This window comes from Xiphophorus hellerii, chromosome 8 (assembly GCF_003331165.1).
Source record: "Xiphophorus hellerii strain 12219 chromosome 8, Xiphophorus_hellerii-4.1, whole genome shotgun sequence".
NCBI lineage: Eukaryota > Metazoa > Chordata > Actinopteri > Cyprinodontiformes > Poeciliidae > Xiphophorus > Xiphophorus hellerii.
In genome coordinates this window covers 12,443,229-12,465,987 of record NC_045679.1, presented here as the reverse complement: position 1 = coordinate 12,465,987, position 22,759 = coordinate 12,443,229, and the positions used below count along the sequence as shown (strand labels likewise).

The 22,759-nt window shown below is 36.9% G+C and overlaps 1 protein-coding gene across 1 annotated transcript in view; it reads left to right on the top strand.

Moving 5' to 3' along the window:
* Nucleotides 1-21,161, top strand: part of LOC116723902 (transmembrane protein 132D) — a 34,487-nt gene extending 13,326 nt beyond the window's left edge. Inside the window, exons 4-10 of the mRNA XM_032569124.1 lie at nt 4,549-4,720; nt 9,158-9,301; nt 10,913-11,121; nt 13,697-13,877; nt 14,036-14,149; nt 14,235-14,426; nt 18,600-21,161. Of these exons, the coding sequence (XP_032425015.1) occupies nt 4,549-4,720; nt 9,158-9,301; nt 10,913-11,121; nt 13,697-13,877; nt 14,036-14,149; nt 14,235-14,426; nt 18,600-20,054 (2,467 nt within the window). The 3' untranslated portion in view covers nt 20,055-21,161. The remainder of the gene's footprint in view (nt 1-4,548; nt 4,721-9,157; nt 9,302-10,912; nt 11,122-13,696; nt 13,878-14,035; nt 14,150-14,234; nt 14,427-18,599) is intronic.
* Nucleotides 21,162-22,759: the final 1,598 nt, after the last annotated feature.

Here is a 22,759-nt window from a genome sequence, read left to right as displayed (position 1 = left end):
GTCAAACAAAATCAGTGGGATCCATCTTGTGGAAGCTGAACTGTAAAGAATAAGACAGACAATGTGGGAGGTCATGAGATGGTCAGGAAGTTATCTACATTTTCAAATCGACAGGAAGTTGACAAATTAAGCTGAAGTGACAATGTTCACATGCATAAAATCTTTGTCATAAAGCAGCATTAAGTTGATAATTTGTTTTAAAAAAAAATCAATTGGACTGAAGTGATAATAGAAGCTGCATAAAGAATGAGCAGGACTGGCTTCACTTCAGGTTTTTGGATTGTTTATGGCAAAAGCAGTCAGTCAGTCAGTCAGTCAGTCTTCAGTAATTCAAAAGATTACGTACTACAAATGTCCCCAAGGGGACGATGAAGTACAACAATCTTTTTAGTCATTTTGTTGGTGCTGACGGATTACTGCAAAGGTGTGCCTAATAAACTGAAAACTGCATAGTATAAAAATACACCACACTTAAACGACTACACACTTATACATTTCTGTGATTTATTAAGAGATGCAGCGACATCCACTTTTTACCACAGACACAGAAAAGATGTAGGCTACTCTAAAGGGCTATTGTGTAGGAATCACATGGCATTTATAAATAATCATTAAAATCATATTAAAAAGGCTAAAGTAAAGTCAGAGCATGCAAGATAGGAGGAAAAGACAACAAAATAATAAACATTTACATTTGGTAAAATACTTACCTAGTTGGAAGTCCTCCATTCAAATTCAGCAAGTTGTTGGAAGAAGGTGGTGATCTGGGAGTTGACACTGACTACTTTCTTCTTGACAAGACTTCCCGTCTTGCGGCTTGTACCGACTTTGGCTGTGCATTTGGTACCAACATCTGGATTGATCCTCACAAAGAATCTTTTAACAGAAATAAAATATATTAATTGTAATTTTTAATGAAGACGTACAATACAGCAATCAGCTATGGTTCTTCATCATCAGTCAAACTGTCATTAAATTTAATTCATAAATGGCTTGGTGTAGAGTACTTGCCATTGTATCATCTCCAGCGTGGTGGATGCTGACTCCTGATACTCCAGATTGAAGACAGAATATGACCCAAAAAAGACAGCAAGGACGCTGGCAAAGTCATGTAGTTGCTCAGGCTGGAAAAATACCTTCTCCTCCATACTGACCATCCACCGGGTTGCAGACATCAAGCTATTTCCTAAAATAGACAAACCCTTGTCAGGCTAACGCTAGTGAGTAAAAGTACAGACTACCATAACAATTACATACATTGCTACGAAAAAATTATAGTGATAGAAAATATTCCTCTTACCAAGCATGATTACCCTTGGTGTAGTGGGTAAGGTCATTTCCATTTCAACAGACATCTTGGTGGAAGATACCTTTAAAACATAAAAGGAAAACTCTCTTAAATATGAATTACTGGTAGTAATTTATATTTAAAGGGCCAGTTCACTCAGATTACAACAGGTTTTTGAGAACCTCATCCCGGAGACTAGACTAGATTTTACTCCTACATCCTGCTACCACTCTGAAACAGCGGATGTGAATGACAGTTTGTGGGGCTAAATGCATTTTTTAAAGCATTACATTCCACAAGTGTTCAGTCTGACTTCTACAATGGCGGTGACTCCTGTGCATGTGGGACCTGAATGCAGAAAATGTTCTGAAGGAAGCAGGACATTGCTCTGTTCCACATGCAAACCGATAATTAGCTGTGTGTTGATGTTTCTTCACATGACTACAAAATTCTGTAAATTCTGAAGTACAAATGCTGCAGAATTTACACCTGTACATAGTTGCACCTGTTAGTACTGACTTAACTTTAAATTTACAGGAGCATGGTTTAAACATGTGAACAGTCCTTAGGTGTAACCAGGGTTGGAAATTAACTTTTTTGTCCACCTGCCACTGTGGCTGAACCAACTCAAAAAATAACAGAAACTACTTTAATGTTTTTCACCTTTGTCCTCATTTACAGACTCTTATACACTATGTTGGAGATGTAATGGTACTTTAGCAGGCTAACCAGCTGTAGCAAGCTCAAAGTTATAGATTAGGTTAGCTGCTCCTCTACATTTCCAGACTATTTTGTGGCTTCAAATATGTTTGAAGAGCTGTCTTTTTACCTGTTGTCTTGTCTTTTGAAGAGTTGAAGCTATGTTAGCAGTCAGCAGGACAGAACTGCACAGCCACTTGGAGGGAAAAAGCTTAGGAGTTAAAAAAAAAGGTCATCTGAAGAAAAGAAAAAAAAGAACAAAGTTAGAAATTCATCCTTGCTGACCTACATAGCTAATCTGCACTTTTAACATCTGCAAGATCATGGTTTAAACAAATGAACAGTCATTAGATGTAAAAAAAAAAAAAAAGAGAAGGGGGGGGATCAATTATCAGTTAAGGTTATATTGTTCGACAAAGGATGTAACAACAATGCTAACAGACACTCAGCACTGAGCTCATCTCAACCCAAAGCCGCCCGAGGAAGATTAAGCGGTAAAAGTCAAGCTAAAACCTTCAGCGGTAAAATTAGCACCTTTGCTAACGTTAATTCCGAACCAGCTCAAAAAGTAACACCATCATATTTTCCTATCTTTCACCTCATTTACAGACACGTAACTTATAAGGTTGCAATATGCCAGTTATATAAAACACCAGAGTTAGTAAAGGTAACGTTATTTTACCAGGCTAACCAGCACAAACGAGCTCATGCTATAATGCTAAGTTATAGCATTATAGCATGATGCTATAAGTTACGTTAACTCCATCTAAAATGTACATTTCCAGAGTAGGCTTTGGCTTCAAACAGTTCTCTAAGAAGTGGTTTTTTACCTGTCTTGAAGAGCTGAAGCAGTGTGAGCCCACAGCACGGAGACAGAGCTGCACTTGCACTTGGAGAGAAAAAGCTTCGGAGTTTAAAACAAACGTCATCAGAAAACAGTTGGAAGCGAAGCCACGCTTGATGACGTAGCTAGATAAACTGCATATTAATGTTAGTTAGGATGTGAAAAAACAAAAGTACATGCTCTCTTTCTGCCTTAAAAATATGTTAACCACTAAAGGAGTAAAAATACAGAAACAGGGAACCACGATGAAGCAGCTATGATGACCGTTGGAAATCAAATATAATTCTTACTGTATATGATAAGTACAGTACCACTACTGTAATGTGTAAACAGTAAATTACTGCAAATTCAAAACATACAGTAAATTACTGTAATACTATGTACTATACCCATAATGCAATGCAAACTACAGTAACTACTTGTAAAGATGTCTTATGGTAGGGTGACCAAACGTCCGTATTTCCCGGGACATGTCCGTATTTCACGTCCTGTCCCGGGCGTCCCGGGGTTTTTTTAGAAAGTGAGGAAATGTCCTGTTTTTTAAATTACCTTCATTGGACCATTATATTTACAGGCACTAGGGCACTGCGCACGGCCCTGCGTGTGACGTAATCCCTGAGCCGCGTCAGTGCGGGCAGCCCTGTTCTTAATCAGAAGATAGATAGCGTGGCTGTCAGTACGAAAACAACATACGAAAGCGCAAATGTATGTTTACCTACTATTTACAAAAGAGTTTCCCCGCTTTCAGACCCCCCCACCCCCCTCGCTACAACGTGTCCTGGTTTTCCCAACTGAAAATATGGTCACCCTATTTATGGTAGTTTTACTGGGCATTTTGTGGTATTTAACTGTAATAAATACAGCAAAGGCTAACAGTGTATGATGACCGTTGGGAATCAAATATAATTCTTACTGTATATTATAAGTACAGCACCACTACTGTAATGTGTAAACAGTAAATTACTGCAAATTCAAAACATACAGTAAGTTACTGTAATACTATGTACTATACCCATAATGCAATGCAAATTACAGTAACTACTTGTAAAGATGTCTTATGGTAGTTTTACTGGGCATTTTGTGGTATTTAACTGTAGAAAATACAGCAAAGGATAACAGTGTATCACTGTAAAGTTCACCTATGCGTATTGGATTTGGCTCATTTATGTATGCTTTCCAACGACACTGAGTTATTGTCTAGTTCCATGCACAGTTTTGGTCCACTTCAAAGCGTCTCAGCTTCATTCACTTACTACTCTATTTTCCTTTTGATCTTTTTTTACTGGCATATATGCCTACACACTCTCAAGCATCAAATAACATCAAACGCAATTTCCCTGACAGTCCTTTGACCAGGATTGTAGGATGAAGCCTCTGACAGCTCACCTTATCTTCCCTTCACGCTCTTACACCCTAGTCTCCATCTGTTTATTATAAACGAGCCCTCCTGTGTCTTTGCTTATGAGAAAGTTCAACAGGTTGTTTTCCCACAAAGTTAAGGGTATCTCTTTGTTTCTCCCATTGTCATGATTTAAAGGGTTGTTGCTGTTTTTTATATTTAATTTCTTGATCTTTTCATGCTATTGTTTCAGAGTCTGGCTTTGAAACAAGACTGCATAATATCCTCTACTAAATGCACAAACGCAGAAGCATTAAAACTCAATCATGCTGTATCTAGTCATACATCTTTGTATTTGCCATTTCATGTCCGAAACAGGGGCCTTCTGGAGATTTTGCAGTTAGACTTTGTGCCAAAAGATGTCTCCGAGCAGATTGAGAGTCAGGCTATCTCTTGGCGTCTGGAGTTGCCAGGGAATGTCAAAGATGTTGGCTTAATGCGGATCTTCACCGCCCCACGAGACTTCATTGGACTGGCACCTCTGGTGATGGTGAGAGCTGCACTTGCATCATTCAGCGGAAAGCTTAAGTGCAATACTTTTACAGATGAATGTATCCGCTAGACCAAAGATGGTAAAACTGAGAAAGCATACAAGGGGAAAACTTCTGATGCTTTAGATAAAAAGAAAACTCTTAAGAGAAGGGAATACAGTCTTAAAAGATTGGGAGCACACTCTGATTGTGTGTATAGAGAGAAAAATGTACACTGAAGGCTTAAATTGAATGTCTGTGCTAAATAAATAAAACAGTATTATTTCACTTTACGCAATGATTTGAGGTTAGTGGCTAATTTATGGTTACCAATTTCATAGAGTTTTGACTAACTACAAAGCAAGTTACAAGTTTTACCTCAACATCTCTAAATATTAAAGTTTTAGCTTTACCTGCCGTGAGTAATATGTTACCAACAAGCAGACCCTGTGTGTTCTTCAGAGAAACAACCTTTACAATCCAAATCATTGAATTATTTAATTAGGATTATGGGTGGATTATAAAAATTTATTTTAATTGTCTTTTGTCAAAACTTCAACAAGGCTAGCATGAAATGAACAGACGTATGGTCAATAGACAGCAGCCTTTGACTGGTGTCTCCTTACAAAAAGAAAACAAAAAACAAACATGTACAAAATTGCAAAATCCACATACCTCCTAAAAATAGATATGAAATTTGTTGTTATAGAGAATAAATGATTCTGTGTCTTCCTTCTGTCTCTGTTAGCTAGTTGCTAAGCTAAAGCTAAAAGAAATGACATGTTAGGAAACGTCCTCAAAGCTAAGATTACAGGATACTAGGAGCTGGTAATGCTCTCTTTGGGGCTTACCTTAGAGAGAGGCTAACAAAGGAGATCACAACCTCTTCTGGGATGCAGTTTTGTCTGTTACCTCTTAAAGGTGGCAGGTCATAATGAACCAGCTGTATTTTGGTATTAATAAAATTTAATTTATGATTTCAACTCACGGACTCTTCTGTAACTTCATACATCAAGAACTCAGCATGGAGAATGAATAATTCTCCACAATGTGCATCTCTTTGTAAATAAAACTTGCATTTTTTATTGTTAAGTGAAAGAACCATGTATATTTTAGAACAAAAAAAGACATTACTTTTACAGGAAGAGATTGAATCGACTTTAATTGACTGCTCTCCTCTCCTTGTCTTTTAATAGCCACCGTGGAGAGCCTAAAAGGCCACTCATTTGCTCCTGAGCTCCCAGTTTCAGACCCAGCATTAGAGAGTTAGGACCTTAATGCCAATAACTATATGTGTTTAGTTATCGGCATTAAAAGCAAAGTTAGCTGTGACTCCAACTGAGACTCCAAGTGTTTTTCTGCTTGTCTTTAAGAACTACATTCTTGTCTAGCTTATTAGAAAGAAAACAAATCCCCAAATATTACAAGGTGGATTCATGTTTGTCCTTGAGAGAAGTCTATTCAACTGGTGCAACAGTCAAAATAAATCAAACATCCATCTGTGTAGAAATCCGTTTAATCTCAGTAAACTAAGGGATTCACATAAAGAAAATACAACTTTTTCTTTTCTGTAACATTGAACAAGACTCAAAGAGAAACAAATGGTATAGTCATCTTTGGGATTTAGCTGTCACAGCAACTGCTGGAAGGCTTATTTGGTGTTTTTGTCCTTAGGTTCTGCTGAAGTACTTCCATGTCTTATAGTTGCTAGGCCATGTTTTGAAACCCTGAACTTGTTGTTAGACATTTACCCTTTATCTGTTACAAGAGCACCAATCTCACTTACCTGTACAGTAGTAATTTTTGCCTCATCCCTTTTACTAGCTGTGAAAGGGAATATAATGTAAAAAATAATAATTTAAGTAAAATAAAATTATTATTTTACTAATAATTAACACTGAAATTCCAAACTATTCCACAAAATTTAAATCAAATGCTATTTTAGGGAATTAAAAGTGAATTGGCCATCAGAAACTTGAACTGCCGAATTACTGCTGAACTTGCAGAAAACAGCATTTGAGTTTCTCCCAGCATGTTACTGGCATCCCCACAGAGTCCAGCGATTACTTTCTGATTTTTTGCACTCCCCGATCCCCTGGCTTATGTTTGAGTCAGTGTCGTTGTTCTGAACTAGAACATGTCCTTTTGGAATTGCGGTCAGCAGCTGTCAAGCCGGCAGGGTTCAAAATGTGACACTGCCCGTGAAACATCTGCTGAGCACTACTTTCCTACCAGGGAGGAGGTGTAATAAAATAAAACAGCTTCTGTGATATAATGATATAATGATATGAGAATGATATAATTCTTTCAAATTACATTTTCAAAAATCTGAGAAATAAAGTTGGAAGTTAAAATGTGGCTCAGACATTTCAAGACAATTTACAGATAATATGAGCTTCTGAATTATACATTGGATGAGTAGAAACAAGAGCGTGTTTACTATAGATGGTAACGGGACACGATTTTACAGATAATAGTTTTCAAATGTGCTCTCTAATAAAATAACTTGTAAGTTAAAAAATAGCATTAGAGTTGAAGTGAAACCAAATATCTGATATATGCAATCTAATATATTTTCAATTCAGTCAGTTTGCCTTGTAATATTTGAATCCATACCATTGTAAACAATGTTATATAGCACTTATACACCTGCTCTTTTTATATATGCCGGGAGGGAAAGCATTAAAAAATTGTTGTGGATCTTGCTAACACCGCCTCCTGCCTTTTATACCCCGCTAAAATAGGACAATACTTGGAGCATCTCATGTTGATTTTCAGAGCAGAGCGTATCATATTAAGACTCCTGTCAACTAGCCTGCCCAGAAAGACAAACGAAGAACAAAATAAGATAGCTAAAAAAGAAGCTTAGAGAAATATTCAGAAATATAAAATTACATTCGCTCACTAATTAGCATTTTAATTAGTTTTCATATCTTACTTTATAAAAAGGGCAAAAGAGGCTAAAGGCAAGTATTACTAATATCCAGTTTGGGAGATTTTGGGGTCTTTTTCTATTCTTGAATGTCTTTTTCTAATAAGTAGAAAGTAAACATTAAGAAATGAACAAAGTCAAAAGGTTATCAAGTGATTTTTTTGTCATTTTCTTTGAGTCTAATTAGTCTTTGATTAATATAATTGTTTCAGTGTACATTTTTTTCTTTACTTTATGATTCTCCCACACATTAGACAGTTTTACCGCTGCTTAACTACAGAGGCTTTGAAATGTACAAACTATTTTTGTTAACATGTTCGTCCTGTGAGTACCTGACAGCCTGTAAGAAGTGTACACTGCCTCTGCCTGTTGTAAGAAAGCTGAAATTGTCTCAGACCCCCTGAGCAGAGTAAAGCAGATGGAAATGATGATTTATTTTTCATATTGTGGAAGGCAGTTTTTGTGGGATATGAAATCCCCCATTGACATGTTGTTCTTGATTTAGGTTCTGCCTACAGGAGGAATTTGCTTGTAAAATAACAACGATCTATTCTTCACCTTAGGCTTAATTTACAAAGACAGGCACAGATTCTCTCTCTCTGCCTTATACCCACATGACACATCAAACCTCTGTAACAATCTATCACAACCCAACTTTAGCATGAACAAATATGAAATATGGGTTATTAAATCAAACAATTGTAACTTCTAAAAGTGCATAGTGAAAACATTGTTGATGCATTGTTCAACACGGTAATTATTTTCTTCAGCAAGAAATTTGTCATTTCAAATTTATATAAAAATTACATAAATCAAAATAGGGGGTTCTTTTGTAAAGATATTTACAGCACAGTAAGTTGGAAGATCCAACCACTCTTGAGAGACGAAGAGTACTTGCCACTTTCACTTCTCTAAGATACAGAGATTCAACATTAGCAATGAAATGCAGTGTTTAAGTAAATGTGACCCAAGTCACAGTTTTTGCCCATGTGTAAAATAATATCTTAAAAAGTCTCTCCAAGAATTTACCTAATTAATTTTTATGGTTAGACTAGTAATGTTTCCATTCAATTGTCCTTCAAACTTTGAGCAAACTTTTAAAAAGTTGCAAAGAAATTAAAGGAAATGCCAATTAAGCAAGTTTCCATTTACTGGTTTTTATCGAATCAACCAGACAATGCAAAGCTGGTTGTAATTTCGTCAAATGTAGCTGCTACAGATGGTTGGTATTATGTTAGTTGTTCTAAAATTATACAGATTTTATTAAAAATTGTTTATGCACTAGCTCTTGACCCACAGCACAAATTAAATATTGCATCAAAATGGGTACAAAAAATCCAAAGGGCAAACTATGATTTATGTTAATATTTGATTAATGCTGGCTCATGGTCTCCAAATCTTGCTTAATAACAATTAAATATATAAGGTAGCTTTCTTTAGATAGATACTGATTCATCGGTTTTCATGTACATAACAAGTAAATGCAGCATCACCTAGAACTTAATACTCTTTTCTTTTTACCCAGACTACAGATATTTTGAATACTGCTGTGTTGACGGGTAAAATGGTTTCAGTTCCTGTGAAAACTCTTGCTGTTGAGGCCAACGGCACTGTTACAGATGTGACAAACTTCACCAACTGCAAATCAGCAGAGATGGATGTGCTCAAGGTAAGTCCAAAACAGCACAGCTCAGTACAACTAGAATTAAGCTTTTGTTAAGCAATTTATTTTTTGTATAGTTGTTCTCTCCTTTAGAAAAGTTTATTACAAGCATTCTAACCTTAATACACAAACATATATTATATACAGATATGATCCTTGATTTTTTAAAATTAAATTCAAAAACTACTTTCACATGATTGAAGAACTTCTGATGCCTCTGGTGTTGTCTCTGATTAAGGAACTTTCTTACTACAAGAAATGCAACACAGGTCCATGGCATGTCTGTGTGTGTGTGAAGGCTCTTAAAGCTCTGTTTCCAGCTGTAGTCTGCCCTAAATTATTCAATGGGCTTTGCTTTATAATCCTTTCAAGGCTGCAGTTGTTCCTGTTGGTTATGTACCGTCTTTAATCAGTTTTTATTTCTACTCAGTAATACTATGTAAACAACCAGCTTCTTTAATGATGGGATTGGGTGGCTTAACTTTTTTGTGGAGTGTGCCAGTTAACTGTCATATCAACAATCTTGTCCATAAATATGCAGGGCATAACATTTCTGAATCAAATAAAGACCCAAACCAATAAAGAATGAAATATTCTTTACTGGTTTAATGTAAAATAAAAATTTTTTTTGAAGAACTAAATTATGAGTTTCCATTACCTGTAAACCATAATCATCAAAAGTAACTGAAACAATCTGTGTAATATGGACTACAAGTTTTACTTCATGCTACTTGAAGATAAATATTTATCAAGGATAATATGATTAAATGTTGTTTTTCAAACTTATCAAAGTAACTCCAGCGAAGCCACCATTGAATATAGCAATAATTATTCTGGAAGGTAGCATAGAATAAAAATGCATTTAAAAATATACAGTATACACTTATTTTAGAGAGCTCCAGGACATTGAACACTGTTAATGAGTTTTATAGGAAATGGTCTTAAGATAATGACCTCAGGCTATATCTAAACAAAGTTCAGTTTAACTTGTCCTAAGCATTTACTACTCCCCCAGCTTTTTTCTCACTTTTTTGTCCCCCCACACTCATCCCGCTTCCATTCCTTCACTCTATTCTCCAGTCTAGTGCTCTCCAATTACCCCAGTGGAGCCACTGGTTTGTTAAGATAAGTGAGGCGGCAATAGAGATAGGCCTCCAATCTGAAATAAAACACACCAACTGCTGTGTTTCAGCTCATTGCTCTTGCTGGTGGGGACTGCCTGGCTCCTACCTCCAAAACAACATCACAGGAACAGCTGTAAACCAGGGCTTATTTACATTCTGACACAGTGGTGGCTTTAGATGACAAACACAAGCACTCTCAGATCCTTTGTCCACACTTTGGAGGTGGTATGAAATTCAAGAGATTTTTTTGTTTTCTGTGCTGTTCTTTTTATTTTCTTTCTTGAATTTTAAATCGCTCCTCGCCTTCCTGTTTCAGCTAATCAGGCATCACAAACACAATTTCTGTCCTGCTTATTTGAACTCTTGCATGAAAAAAATGCCGTAAACCTAGAAAAGACCTAAAGGAAAAGAAGCAGAGGCACATTTTAAATCAAGTGTGTCCTGTGAGCTTTCCTCTAACTGTAACCACCTTCCTCTCTTTTCCTTAATCCAGGTGTCAGAACGCTGTAACTATGTTTTTGTAAATGGAAAAGAGACAAGAGGCAAAAGTAGCGTGATGATCAATTTCACATACGGTTTCCTGAGTGCGCAGCTGGAGATGAGTGTGTGGATGCCCCGCCTGCCCCTGCTCATCGACATCGCCGACCCTGAGCTTAGCCAGATTAAAGGTTGGAGGATACCCGTCACAACAGGCAATAGAAGGTAAGGCAGAGCCGGCCCAAAGCATAACCAAAGTAAGCTGATGCTGAGGGACTGATGGAGTTTTTCTGGGTCGACAAGATCACTAGACTTTTTACAGGGAATATATATTTTTGCTGTTTCCAAGTTGAAATTTTCAACTAACTACTAACCTTGGAGCAAAAATGGAACTCAAAATTAAAATGCATCCTTCAACCAGTCAGGCAACAGTAAGCTGTGCTCATACTGTGCTCAACCTTACAGATCTAATATCTGTTAATGTTGCTTACTTTTTGCTGGAGTATTAAAAACAAATTGAAAGTTGTTTAAAGTTGTTGAAATAGTGGTAGGGGATGTGTTTAAAGCCAGTGAGCAATGCACATTATCTATCTTTATCTGTCTAATCTAAAAGTGCCTTTGCATTGATACTGATTCCTTAAAAACATTGAGAAATATTTGAGAATCTCCTGTAAAATTCATAAATTTACAAGAATGCTGGAGGTTTTGGACACAACTGCATGTCGTCAGCCAGAATAAGAGTAACTACCACATTTGTGTTTAGCGAATTGGCGAGTGAGTGAGCATTAGACACAGCACTGATGTCCTGGAAATAAAGGTTAGTAGGGTTTCAATCAATAAGTACAGTAAAGTCATTACTTTCCCCACTCGATACTCTTTGATAATGGATGCTATTCCACTGCCCAGCGTTCAATACCAGGCTCCAGATACAAACAGATAGTAGGTCAGAAATCTCTTATTTCAATAGCAAATAGGAAGTGGGACAGAACCTTCGAAAAGTATTCAACTTGAATGTGTTTACGCTTAGTCATGTTAGAGCTGTAAACATTAAATTTTTAAACTTTAAAACGGGTCAATTTGACCCGCAACATAGCAGGAGGGTTAAGTTTGTCATCTCTTATGTGTTTTCTGAAGTTTCTTTTTAATTCATTACTGATCTAACAGAAGCACAGACAAACATGTTTATTTTTTGCAGATTAAAGATCGCTGTGGTGTCTCTAAGCTTCACAAGTTGGATGACTTAATTTAGCCAAGACTTACTTTTTGGTGCCTTGTTGTTGAGTCACAGTGATTTAATTCAAGTAGCATTCCCATCTCATGGTAAGCTGTGACCTCAGGCTAAATAGTAATGATGTTTATTTGGACTTTACCTCTTAACGGGAGCTTTCAGCCTGCAGTGTAAAACATTTCCACCAACCCTGCAGCACACCTGAGGTGCACCGTGTGGCAGGACCAGCTGAGTGTATGATAATTATATGATCATTGCAGAGAGGTTTGCAGCTTAACCTCTACCACATATAAACAAACCACTCAGCTGTGGGATCTTGGTTAATTTAAGTTAAATTGATTTTGAGGAAAAAGGTCACTCCACATGGGCTTTGCCTCTAAAGCAGCCACAACAATGCTGATGGGCTTCACTATTTTTCTTTCAGAAGTTCACAGATTAGCAGCATGTTTTTGTTGTGCTGAAGTTGTCTGAGAAATGCTGGAAGCAAATTGAGGCAGCCAGTCTGGGTTTGCACTTAGGGGAGAACATATCGTTTTAGTGCTGGAATATGCCTTAGAATAGGTTATGAATTGTCATATATTTCAAGTGTTTATCTCAGTTTTGTGGATTGTGGTTTGCAGCTAATAAAAACTGTAAACATAGATTAACATAAAATCTTAACTTAATAATATGAACAAAAGTGCATAAATATTACGTTATGGCTTCCAAAATATGAGGAAGCCACTGACATCCTCCACAGAAAAGGCAAGTCACAAAAAGGTATTGTAAAAAAATTCAGAGAGTGAAAGTGTGGGTGACCCAAGAACAAGCAACAGGGATAGTTAATAAGCCATTGAAAGATTTAGAGGAGAAATGCTAAGTGCAAGTCAGTGCTCTTAAGTGAAAATAGACTTTAATAGGCAAATCAGTTTCCACGTGTGGAAGAAGTCTTCAGAGGCACAGAATCCATGTTGCTTGAAGTCCAGCAGGAAGCTTTAACAGTAAGAGATGACTCAGAAAGCCATGTTTTCTGCTGTTGTTGGTCTACTGGCTTATATCAAGTTCAGTTTATTCAAAAGCATCTAAAGCTTCTGTTTTTGACAATCTTTATGGAAATGTAGATTTTATTTTCCAGCAGAACTCAGCTGGCACACACACTGCCAAAGGTACAAGTGCCTGATTTAATGAGAACAATATCACTGTGCTTGATTGATCAAAACCACCACAGTGAGTCAATAGTCTAGAGCCAGATGACACCAGACCCAACATTGCAGACAAGCTGCAAGCAGCTGCTAAAGCTTGCTTAAAATCTCAGTAGAGACACAGGCTGATCCTCTCCAGGCCACACCTCACCAATACAGTGATATATTTATAATAAATCTCTACATTATGAAGTCTATTATTACTACCTTGCAATATTGACAGTTTTAAAGTTACAGAATTGAGTTTTCATCCGCTGTAAGCCAAAACCACCAAAATAACCTTTCTAACAATAATCTCATCTGTTAAGATTCACCTATGCTTTTCACAGCATTCTTTATATCTGTGTTCCTACAGGTATATGACTGATTATTTATTGTTTTTGTGTGTCAGATCTACATGGGACAGTGAAGAAGATGAGGACATGAGGAAGGGAAGAGGATGCATGTTACAGTACCAACTCTCGACAGTGAGGGTGCTCACACCTTTTGCGGCTCAGCCTGATTCTGAGGTTCTGCCTGGCCCACTTACTGGAGAAGAGCCTGTTGAATACTTTTTAGGTTCTGATTGGCAGGTAAAACATAGGGTACTCCTTCATTTCCAGCATACAGATAAACAATTATTGAAGTATTTTGAATGTACATGCTTTATATGCAGATGACAATCAGGTGTGTGCTCCTACAAGGTCTTGCAGTGATCGAGTCTTTATTTTTGCGTTTCTTACATTTAAAGGTTGATGTGACTGACCTCGTGCGCTATGCTCTAAAAGTAGCAGATCCTGAAGTAGCCAGAGTGCAAGATGGTGTTGTACTGCAAGGACGGGCTGTTGGGACCACTGTTGTGCAGGTGAGGCATCAGCAGACCTGTGTGTGTATCTCAGTTGAAGTGGGTTTTTTGCAACCTGAATGTGTGCCTGTGTTTGCGGTTGCAGGTGTTGTCCCCTGTGACGTCATTGGTCCTGGCTGAGAGGAGCATCAGGGTGGTGGATGATAAAGTGAGCGTGACAGAACTGGGAGTGCAGTTAGTTTCCGGACTTTCTCTGTCTCTTCAGCTCAGCCCTGGGAGCAACAGGGCTATTGTTGCCACAACGACCACAAGGGAGACAATCACAGAGCTCAAACAGGTAAACAACTGGGAAACTGTCGTAAACGGAATTGTGTGATGGATTTTTGTAAATGTTTTTATTTGTTCCCATCTTATTTCAAAACAGTTTATATATATTTTAATTAACAAACCTGGGCCTCTGAGAGAAAGTAACTGCCTCCTAAACATAATGACTGGTATTGCCAATAATTGGCAGCATGAGCCTTAAATCACTGTGTTAGAATTTCTACCCTCTTCTCTTTATAGCATTGTGTTCCAACCTTAATTGGAGTTAATTAAAGGGTTAATTAACTCCAATTAAGTTAATTAAACCCTTTAATTAACTCCACTCACAAACCCTTCATGATATATGGCATTGATTTTCAATCAAATGAAAATCGTGCATATGCTCGTCAGCAGCTTTAATTCATAACAAATAAAATAACATTAAGTGATCTATCTGCACATATGATCTTGTCCTGCTTAACACACTCACCAATGACATTATGGATGTCACAGTATTTGTTAGTCTCGACAACGATGAACAACTGGAGCTTCAGATGGACATCCTGTTGTTTCTAAACACATATCTGACTCCATTCATACAGCTACAGTGTTCAGTACACAAACATTTTTCTCCTCCTGTTGATGTTTTCATATAGAGCAGTAAATCAAGTGCAAGGCTGTTGTGGCTTGATTATGCTTCCATTTTGTTGTAACTCGTTATAACTGAGTTTCTGAGGTTTCAAAAATTTGTGTGAAGAAAACAAAATTGTTCTCTTACTTCATATACTTATGTTTGCTTTACTGGACAATTTTAGATGAAATTTTTAGTGCATTATTTTGGGTTCAAAATTTTGCTCCTGTGGTGCAACACCAAATTCACACCATTCATGTATTCACCATTTTACTCGAGGCATTGCTATGATGATGTTTTCGTCTTTTTAATTAGTTGCATCAGCTGTGAAACACTCACTTGGGTGCATGCATACAAAAGCAACAGAATCGACATTAGCATCATTAGATACTCAAAAAATAAATATATTGCTGTTTGCAGAGGGGTCCTACTGAAATAAAATCTTGTGCAGAGGTTAAAAACATGCCTTTTAGTTTATAGACCATACTTAAAAATACATTAGAAGCAATATGTGTGAAATCTCTAGGGTTAGCAGTTACCAGTTAATAAGAATGATTAAAAGAAAAAAAAAAGTCATTTCAATTGAATAAAAATGTAAATAAATTTAAGCTTGTGATTTCTAACTTAAACTATAACTATAAGGAGAGGACAAACATAAGGATTTCACAGGACACACAGCCTTTACATAATGTTGAGACAGCTGGACATTACTCTATCAAGCTTAATATTGAATTTCATTGGTGATGGTGACAGTACTCAGAAATGTTATTTGCTCCATTATGAAGCTTCTCAAAAAGCAAAAGTAAAAGAGACTCAGGGTCTCTTGTACATTTATACTTTCCACGGTTCCAAAGCAGTTTTAGTAAATAGTAAATCATAAGCACTTATGTAGCATTTTAGTGCTAGTCTTCTGACCTTTCAAAGTGCTTTGGCACTAGAAGCCATATTTGCTGATAAAAACTCCCAAAATGTGTAGAGCACTTAAAGGTTATACTAAGGGTCTACAAACTGTTTTATTCAGATTCCACTCAAAAAATAAATGTCTTAAGCCATAAAATATTCTTGGATTCTCCAAATAAAATATCAAGTCATTTTATATTGTATACCTAGATGAACATTATTCCTACTTTGACATAAGATTAAAAAAAAAAAAAAAAAACGTATGAAGCATTAATAAAATTCTTGTATTTGCGTTTTTTTAAAAAAGATCTTTGCTGAAAATAAACAAAATGCATGAGGAATAATAACATAGAGGTATTTTAGGAGAATCATATTTAAATATGTTTTGTATTCCCACACTCCCAGAGAAGAAACAGGGCTTTGTTTTGTATTTCAATAAAAATAACCCGGCAGACTTTAGTTGTGATGTTTTAAAATTTGGACAGATGCAACAATTTTGTAAAACCTGACTCACTTTGATTTTTCCCACACATCAGTTCTGCACAAGTATATTGCAAAATATCCTGAAATATTTTAAGTGATTTTGAGGAAGAGCTATAGAGCAATATTACTAGAAATCATGTAAATTTGCAGAGGCAAAGTTATGCTCCTACTGAAATAGTGACCGTCTTTTTACATCACACACATACAAGTTCACCCATGTAATAGTACTTTTTAACGTGGCTAATATGGCTCATCTACCAGAGTGCCATTCTATCATCCTTAGCAGGAGAGTAACAAAAACAAACAAACAAAGAAGACATTGTGCCTTATGCTTACTTTCTCATGCTTTGGGAGTTGGCAAATCATTTATTGTTACTTAAAATGTAGCTGTTCATAGGCTAATGATGCAAATCTTAATATTTGAGCGATGGAGTCTTTAACAGCTATTTCATTCTAAAATTATTGGACTGGTTAGATCTGAACTGGATTGATAGGCGGGATATGAACAAGTGCAAATATTATCAACAAAACATTGCATAATTATGCTCTTATTCTCAATTTCTTTCCAATATAAAAACATCAAACACATATTGCACAAGAGCAAGGAACAAAATCTAAGCCTACTGTAATCACAGCAGATACTTGATTTCCTTTCAGTTTGCGTCAAAGTCACGGAAAAAAATACAGATGGACTTATGAGTGATAGGTGGTTTTGAAGTCTTTGCTTTATGTTACATTCATGCATCTATGCTCTGATCTGTGAATCCAAACCAAATGACCAAATGACAAATTAATGTTTTCATCAAGAACATAAACAATGAACGAAAACAAAGACTAAAAATCTTAATACATTATAGTATTTTTCCTTTGGAAACATTGAGAGCAAAAGTAAACAACCTAATTAGCTTTTTAATGACAATTTTAAATTTCGATAAGATCTGGGTTCATTTTTAACTCTACATGCTTTTGGTTATATAAATGCATTTTAAATATTAAACTCTACCAAAAAGGAACATACATCACACTTACAATAGCAAAATAATACAATTTTGGCATTCTTTTTATTTCTTAAGTGTGAGTATTCTCTCACCCTGGACCTCATCAGCAGCTGCAGAGCTCTGCGAGAGACCAAGATGAGGCAGACAGATGATCATGTTAAAAGCTCACTCACACATTTAGCTGTGGCAGTCTGCCCATTTTAAACCAGCTCCCTTTCACAGACATGCTCTCTTTTACATTCAGTGCACTGCCATGGCTGTTCTGCCCCAGTCAATAAACCTGCCACTGTGGATGACCAGCCAATTGTGTCTGTGATAGCAAGCTGTTATGCTCAGGGCTATTCACAATGTATTCAGATGTAAAATATAGGTTAGGTTTGTGGCGACCCAGTAGCTCATATTAGCCACAGGAAATGGGTCATTTTGTTGTAATGTCATTTGATTAGCTAATTCTGTCCGTAAGGTGACCCTATATGCTACATTTTTTCTGTTGAGTTGAAGGACATCTGCCATACTATTGCATGAATTATTGTCATAGATTTAAACTAAAAGCCATACTTATAAGTATTTTTATTTTATTCCATGTTTTTGAAGAAATTAATAAAGCTGATTTGAAAAATTCCTATGTAGTTTGGAAAAGTAGGACATTTAATTTCAGTGTTTTACAAGTCTGAGTAAGGATAAAAATATGAAACTTACTGAACCGAACTTATTGAACTTCATATGCTTTTCTCAGTCCTTACACACAGTATGTCCTCCCTTCTATATTTTTACCCTTCCTTCTCCTTCCTTTGATGCTACCTCTTTCCTCTTTATTTCCTCCTGTGTGCCCTACCAACTTTGTCCTTCCATTGTGTACTGTCTCCTTCCCCTCCTTTTTATCCCTTGTAGCAGACTTCTTTCATAATCCCTTTTAATTTCAGTTTTTGATGCATCATATTGGAAATCTGCTTACTGTAAAACTATCTGCCATAAATTCATTGTGAGCTTCAATATTTTCATTTTGTCCTGAATATAGAGTACTAAAACCAAGTACAAAACATGCAATATTTACATGAATATGTATGGATGCCATTCAAATAACATTCTCTGCAAAGGCTAAGGAATATTACTTTGCTTCCCATTTCCTTATGTATACGTTGAAAAACTCTACATGGCTCAGTTTGCACTTTCTCTCCCTCTTGTTTTGTTACAGGAAGCAGTGGTCAGCTGCTGGGTTCAATTCAGTGATGGAGCAGTTGCTCCACTGGAGCTTTTTGACCGTGGTGTCTACTCGCTCACTGTTTCCACCAATGATGAGAGGGTGGCCACTGTGCGGCGTACACCACTGTCCACATTCGTGGTTGCACAAGGTGAAGGTGAAGGCCGTGGGAGGCAGGTGAAGGTGGAGCTAAGGATCTGTGAGGAATGCCAGAAGTCCAAGAGGAAGAGCAAGCTGGCGGTGGGAGCAGGGATTCTCAAGACCAACTTTCAGAGCGGAAGAGTCGTAGCAGGAGGAGCAAGTAAAAATGTGGAAGCGGTGGGTGGCATTAAAACAGCAGGGACATCGCAAAAAATTGTCACTTTTATGGATAAAAGGCCATCAACTGGCACAATGACCAACCAGCATGCTGTTTTAGCAGAAAGCACTATCACAACAACCCTTCCAAACAGATATGTACAAACACCTGCAGTGTGGGTTGGAAGAGCAAAATCTACAGAGGGTGCTGCATCTAGCGTCATTAGCATGGTCACTCCTACAGCTATCAAGAACTTATGGTCTGATGCACAGCTGAACACTGCCAAACCAACAGTGAGTTTTGTTAGTAAAGGAGATGGGAAAAAGAAAAGATATGGGAACATGCTTGACAACTCTAATTCATCTTCTAACAATGACACTCCTGAAAGTGACAAACCTGAGAACGAGTCTCCGAAAACTAAAACCCCTAAAGTAATTGAAAGCGATCTCATCAGGACTTTCAAAGCCTTGTCCGACTTGGAGATTGGCATGTATTCTTTGATAGGCGTCTCTTGTATCGCTATCATGGCATTTTTGCTCAACTGTGCATCGTACAGGCTGTGTTTTCGAAAACAGAAGACCCCCATACAGACAGCCCCACCACCCACTGCAGACCCGAAGGATCACAAACATGACTGGGTGTGGATGGGGAGCAACAGTCACAACACACCTCCACCAGGTGCTCCAGCTGCCCCGGCTCAAGCTGCAACACTGAAACGTGAGCCTCACCGCCCTCTTGAGTCCCATCATTCAATAGATTCAATGGTTCCCAGTGGCCTGCAGGGGTCTTTGCCAACTGTGATTGCCCCTGCTGTCCCAGAGAGAACGGCTACATTGGGGCGCTGCAGGAGCAGCTCCCAGCAACACCAGTTTCCAACGAAGGGCATCGACCCCATGGCAAACCGATCAGCCACTTTGCTGGCAAGGCCACACCGCAACGAGCCTCTGCATTCTCCCACCAGCAAGAGGAATCAAGTCCAGTTTACCACTTTCACGACACTGGACATCAAGCACTTGGCTGCACTGAAGAAGAATGGTGTGGACTTAAACTGGGCTAACCAGAAAATGCAGCAGCAGCCCCTTCCTCAACCCCAGGCACCTTTACCTGACATGCCATGGCCTGTTGTCACACCATTAGGAGAGCCCCAGTGAGTTTACTGAGGTGTACATATATGTTGACATAGGTAGTCAGGAGGAATATAGTGCCTATTAAATATATTCATACCTCTTGATTGGTCCACATTTTGTCACACTACAATCATAATCCCCCATGTTTTTTTTTCCAGATTTGATGTAAAAAAAAAATCCACACTAAGTAGTTCATAATTGTGAAATGAGCCATGACTTTTTTTACACAATGTTTTTGACTCATGAAACTTTGTTGTATTGTTCCTGCAATATACCTGCAAGTCTTTTGCTCTATTTTGTTTTTTTTTTATGCTAAATCCCAATAAAACACGTTAATATTTGTGGTTGTATCATCACAAAATGTGTTTGATTGGTATGAATACATCTACAAGGTGCTATATTTCTAAATAAGATGCATATTCTGGGAATGTTTAAAAATGGTTAGTTTTTTAAATAAAATCAATTTAAATAACCTTAAAGGATTTATAAAGATAAATTATATAAAGGATATTTTATATGTCAAGATTTGCACAAGTAAACGACTGCTGACATATGTCAAGTAAAGCACAAAAATAAATGTTATTTGGTACTTAGAAAAATTGTCAAAATGTTTTGTGTTTAGATAAAAAAATGTTATGTAAATATAGATATGTATTGTATGCTATTTTACATATTTATACATTTCTTAGCAAAAAAGCCCTCAGTAATCACTATCTACTTTTGTACAGTTCTGTAGTTTCTGTTGTAGTTTAGTCATCAGACTGCAATATGAGAGGTTTCCTTCCTTGTAAATAAGCCTTTTCTGATAACAAAACCTGTAACATGTCAGAAGATATACAATGGTTATTGTTTTACTTCAGCAATCGATCAACAGTCTTCATGAGAAGCTAATTCATGCTGTTTTCCGGGTAGAGAGTGTGATGAGGAATATTCCTTAACATTTCTTACGCAGGTAGTTTAGGCCACAGGTCCGTCCTGATCAGATGCTGTTCCAACCAGGAGAGACAACAAAACTAAGGGGAAGAAACTGTCACAGTGCAAATATTCATTTGAAATGTTTCTCATGTGGTTGCAAAAAAATATATAATGCCTTTTTTATGTAATATTCTCATGTTTTTTAAACAAAAATGATGTGTGCATTTCCTGACATAGTTCTAAAAATAAAACATTACGATGATTTTCTTATATCTCATTTGAAGCTTTATTGAATCACTGATTTCAGATCATGTATGAATTCCAAGAAGAACATAGCAAATTGTTAGGATTATATCATCAAAGCTCTGCCAGGAATCAAGGGGATTTAATTGTCTTAATCACTCCTGAATGTGATTTACGTCTGATGTCATCATTCTCCAAAATGCCATTATGTTGGATGGGCCTGCCAGTTTTAGGATTCAGTGTTGCTGCACTATAAAAGAAATACAAACAAAAAAACAAGACGACAGATGTTGTCCCTAATTTCGTGTATCCTGGTTCATCCCTAAAAAATTACAGGTATTTTATCAAAGATGGAGGCCTACATGCGATAATTCATGGCTCATTTTTTTCCATTTCTACTCCTCGCCGTGTCTCCAAGGTGAGCACAGCTCAAAATTACATTCTACAAGTTGTGATGAATAAACACTGTCTGCAGCTTAAAGAAGACCAGATAATCTGATGCCATGCACAACATGAATTTGCCTCTGCGGCTGTGACATTGCACAAGTCACTCTCTGCAAACAGCTGCAGATTTAAAGTGAGGATAAAAAGCAATTTTAATATAATCTCAATGAATCAGACTCTTTTGTGTAATTTCCTTTTTGCTACCAATTTTCTTTTCCATACTAAACTTGGTGCAGGAATGTTTAAAATAATTGAATTTCAAGTGCAGAATTAATTTGGTTAATAAATGCATATTTTCTGGACATAAGTAATAATGCTACATGCTTTATTTTGTCTTTTATTCCAATGTTTTATCATATTTTTTTTTTCTCTATGTTATTCCTTTCTTGCCACATTAGCCAAACATTTGATTTCTGCTTGTGAAGGTTGGCTTGATCACATTTATGCAGACTTTGTCACATTGAGAAAAATTTCACCTCAAAATATTTAATCACTTTCAGCTGCATTTCATTTAGACCTAATAAAAGCCCAGAGGAGAGCCTTGCACATTATAGGAAATTTAAACTATAAATAATCAAGTTTATGGACAAGAAAGGAGTAGAGTCCCCTGGTATCATTGCAGCTGGATCTCTAATCTGGAGCATCAGCTTCCCTGTTGACAGATTTAAAGGATTGGGGTCATTGTGTTGGAGGATTACTGTGCATTAGTGAAGTGTCTCCGCAGCAGAGGCCCGTTAATGTGGGCCAAAAGAGACAAGGTCACTTTTTTCTAAAGTCTGTTTTTTTTCTTGTCTATGTTAGATATGTGGTCCAACATGTGGTTAGACACCAGAAAGCACAGATGCAATGCTCATGAGAAAAAAAAAAATATCTGAAGTAGAATTTATGGTATACACTAAGTGGAAATAACTGCATTAGCAAAATACAAGGCATCTTTGGCTCTCCCTGTTTGTAATGAAATGTCTGTCATTAATCATGAATACAGAAGTAAGAGACACAATATCTGAAAACTGATGGTTTAGAGGACGACTTTGCAAATCTTCCTCTTAGAAGGAGTAATTTTTTTATATGTTTTTTTATGTTGTTTTTTTTTTGTTTATTTTTTTTTATTATCTTTGGAAAATGAA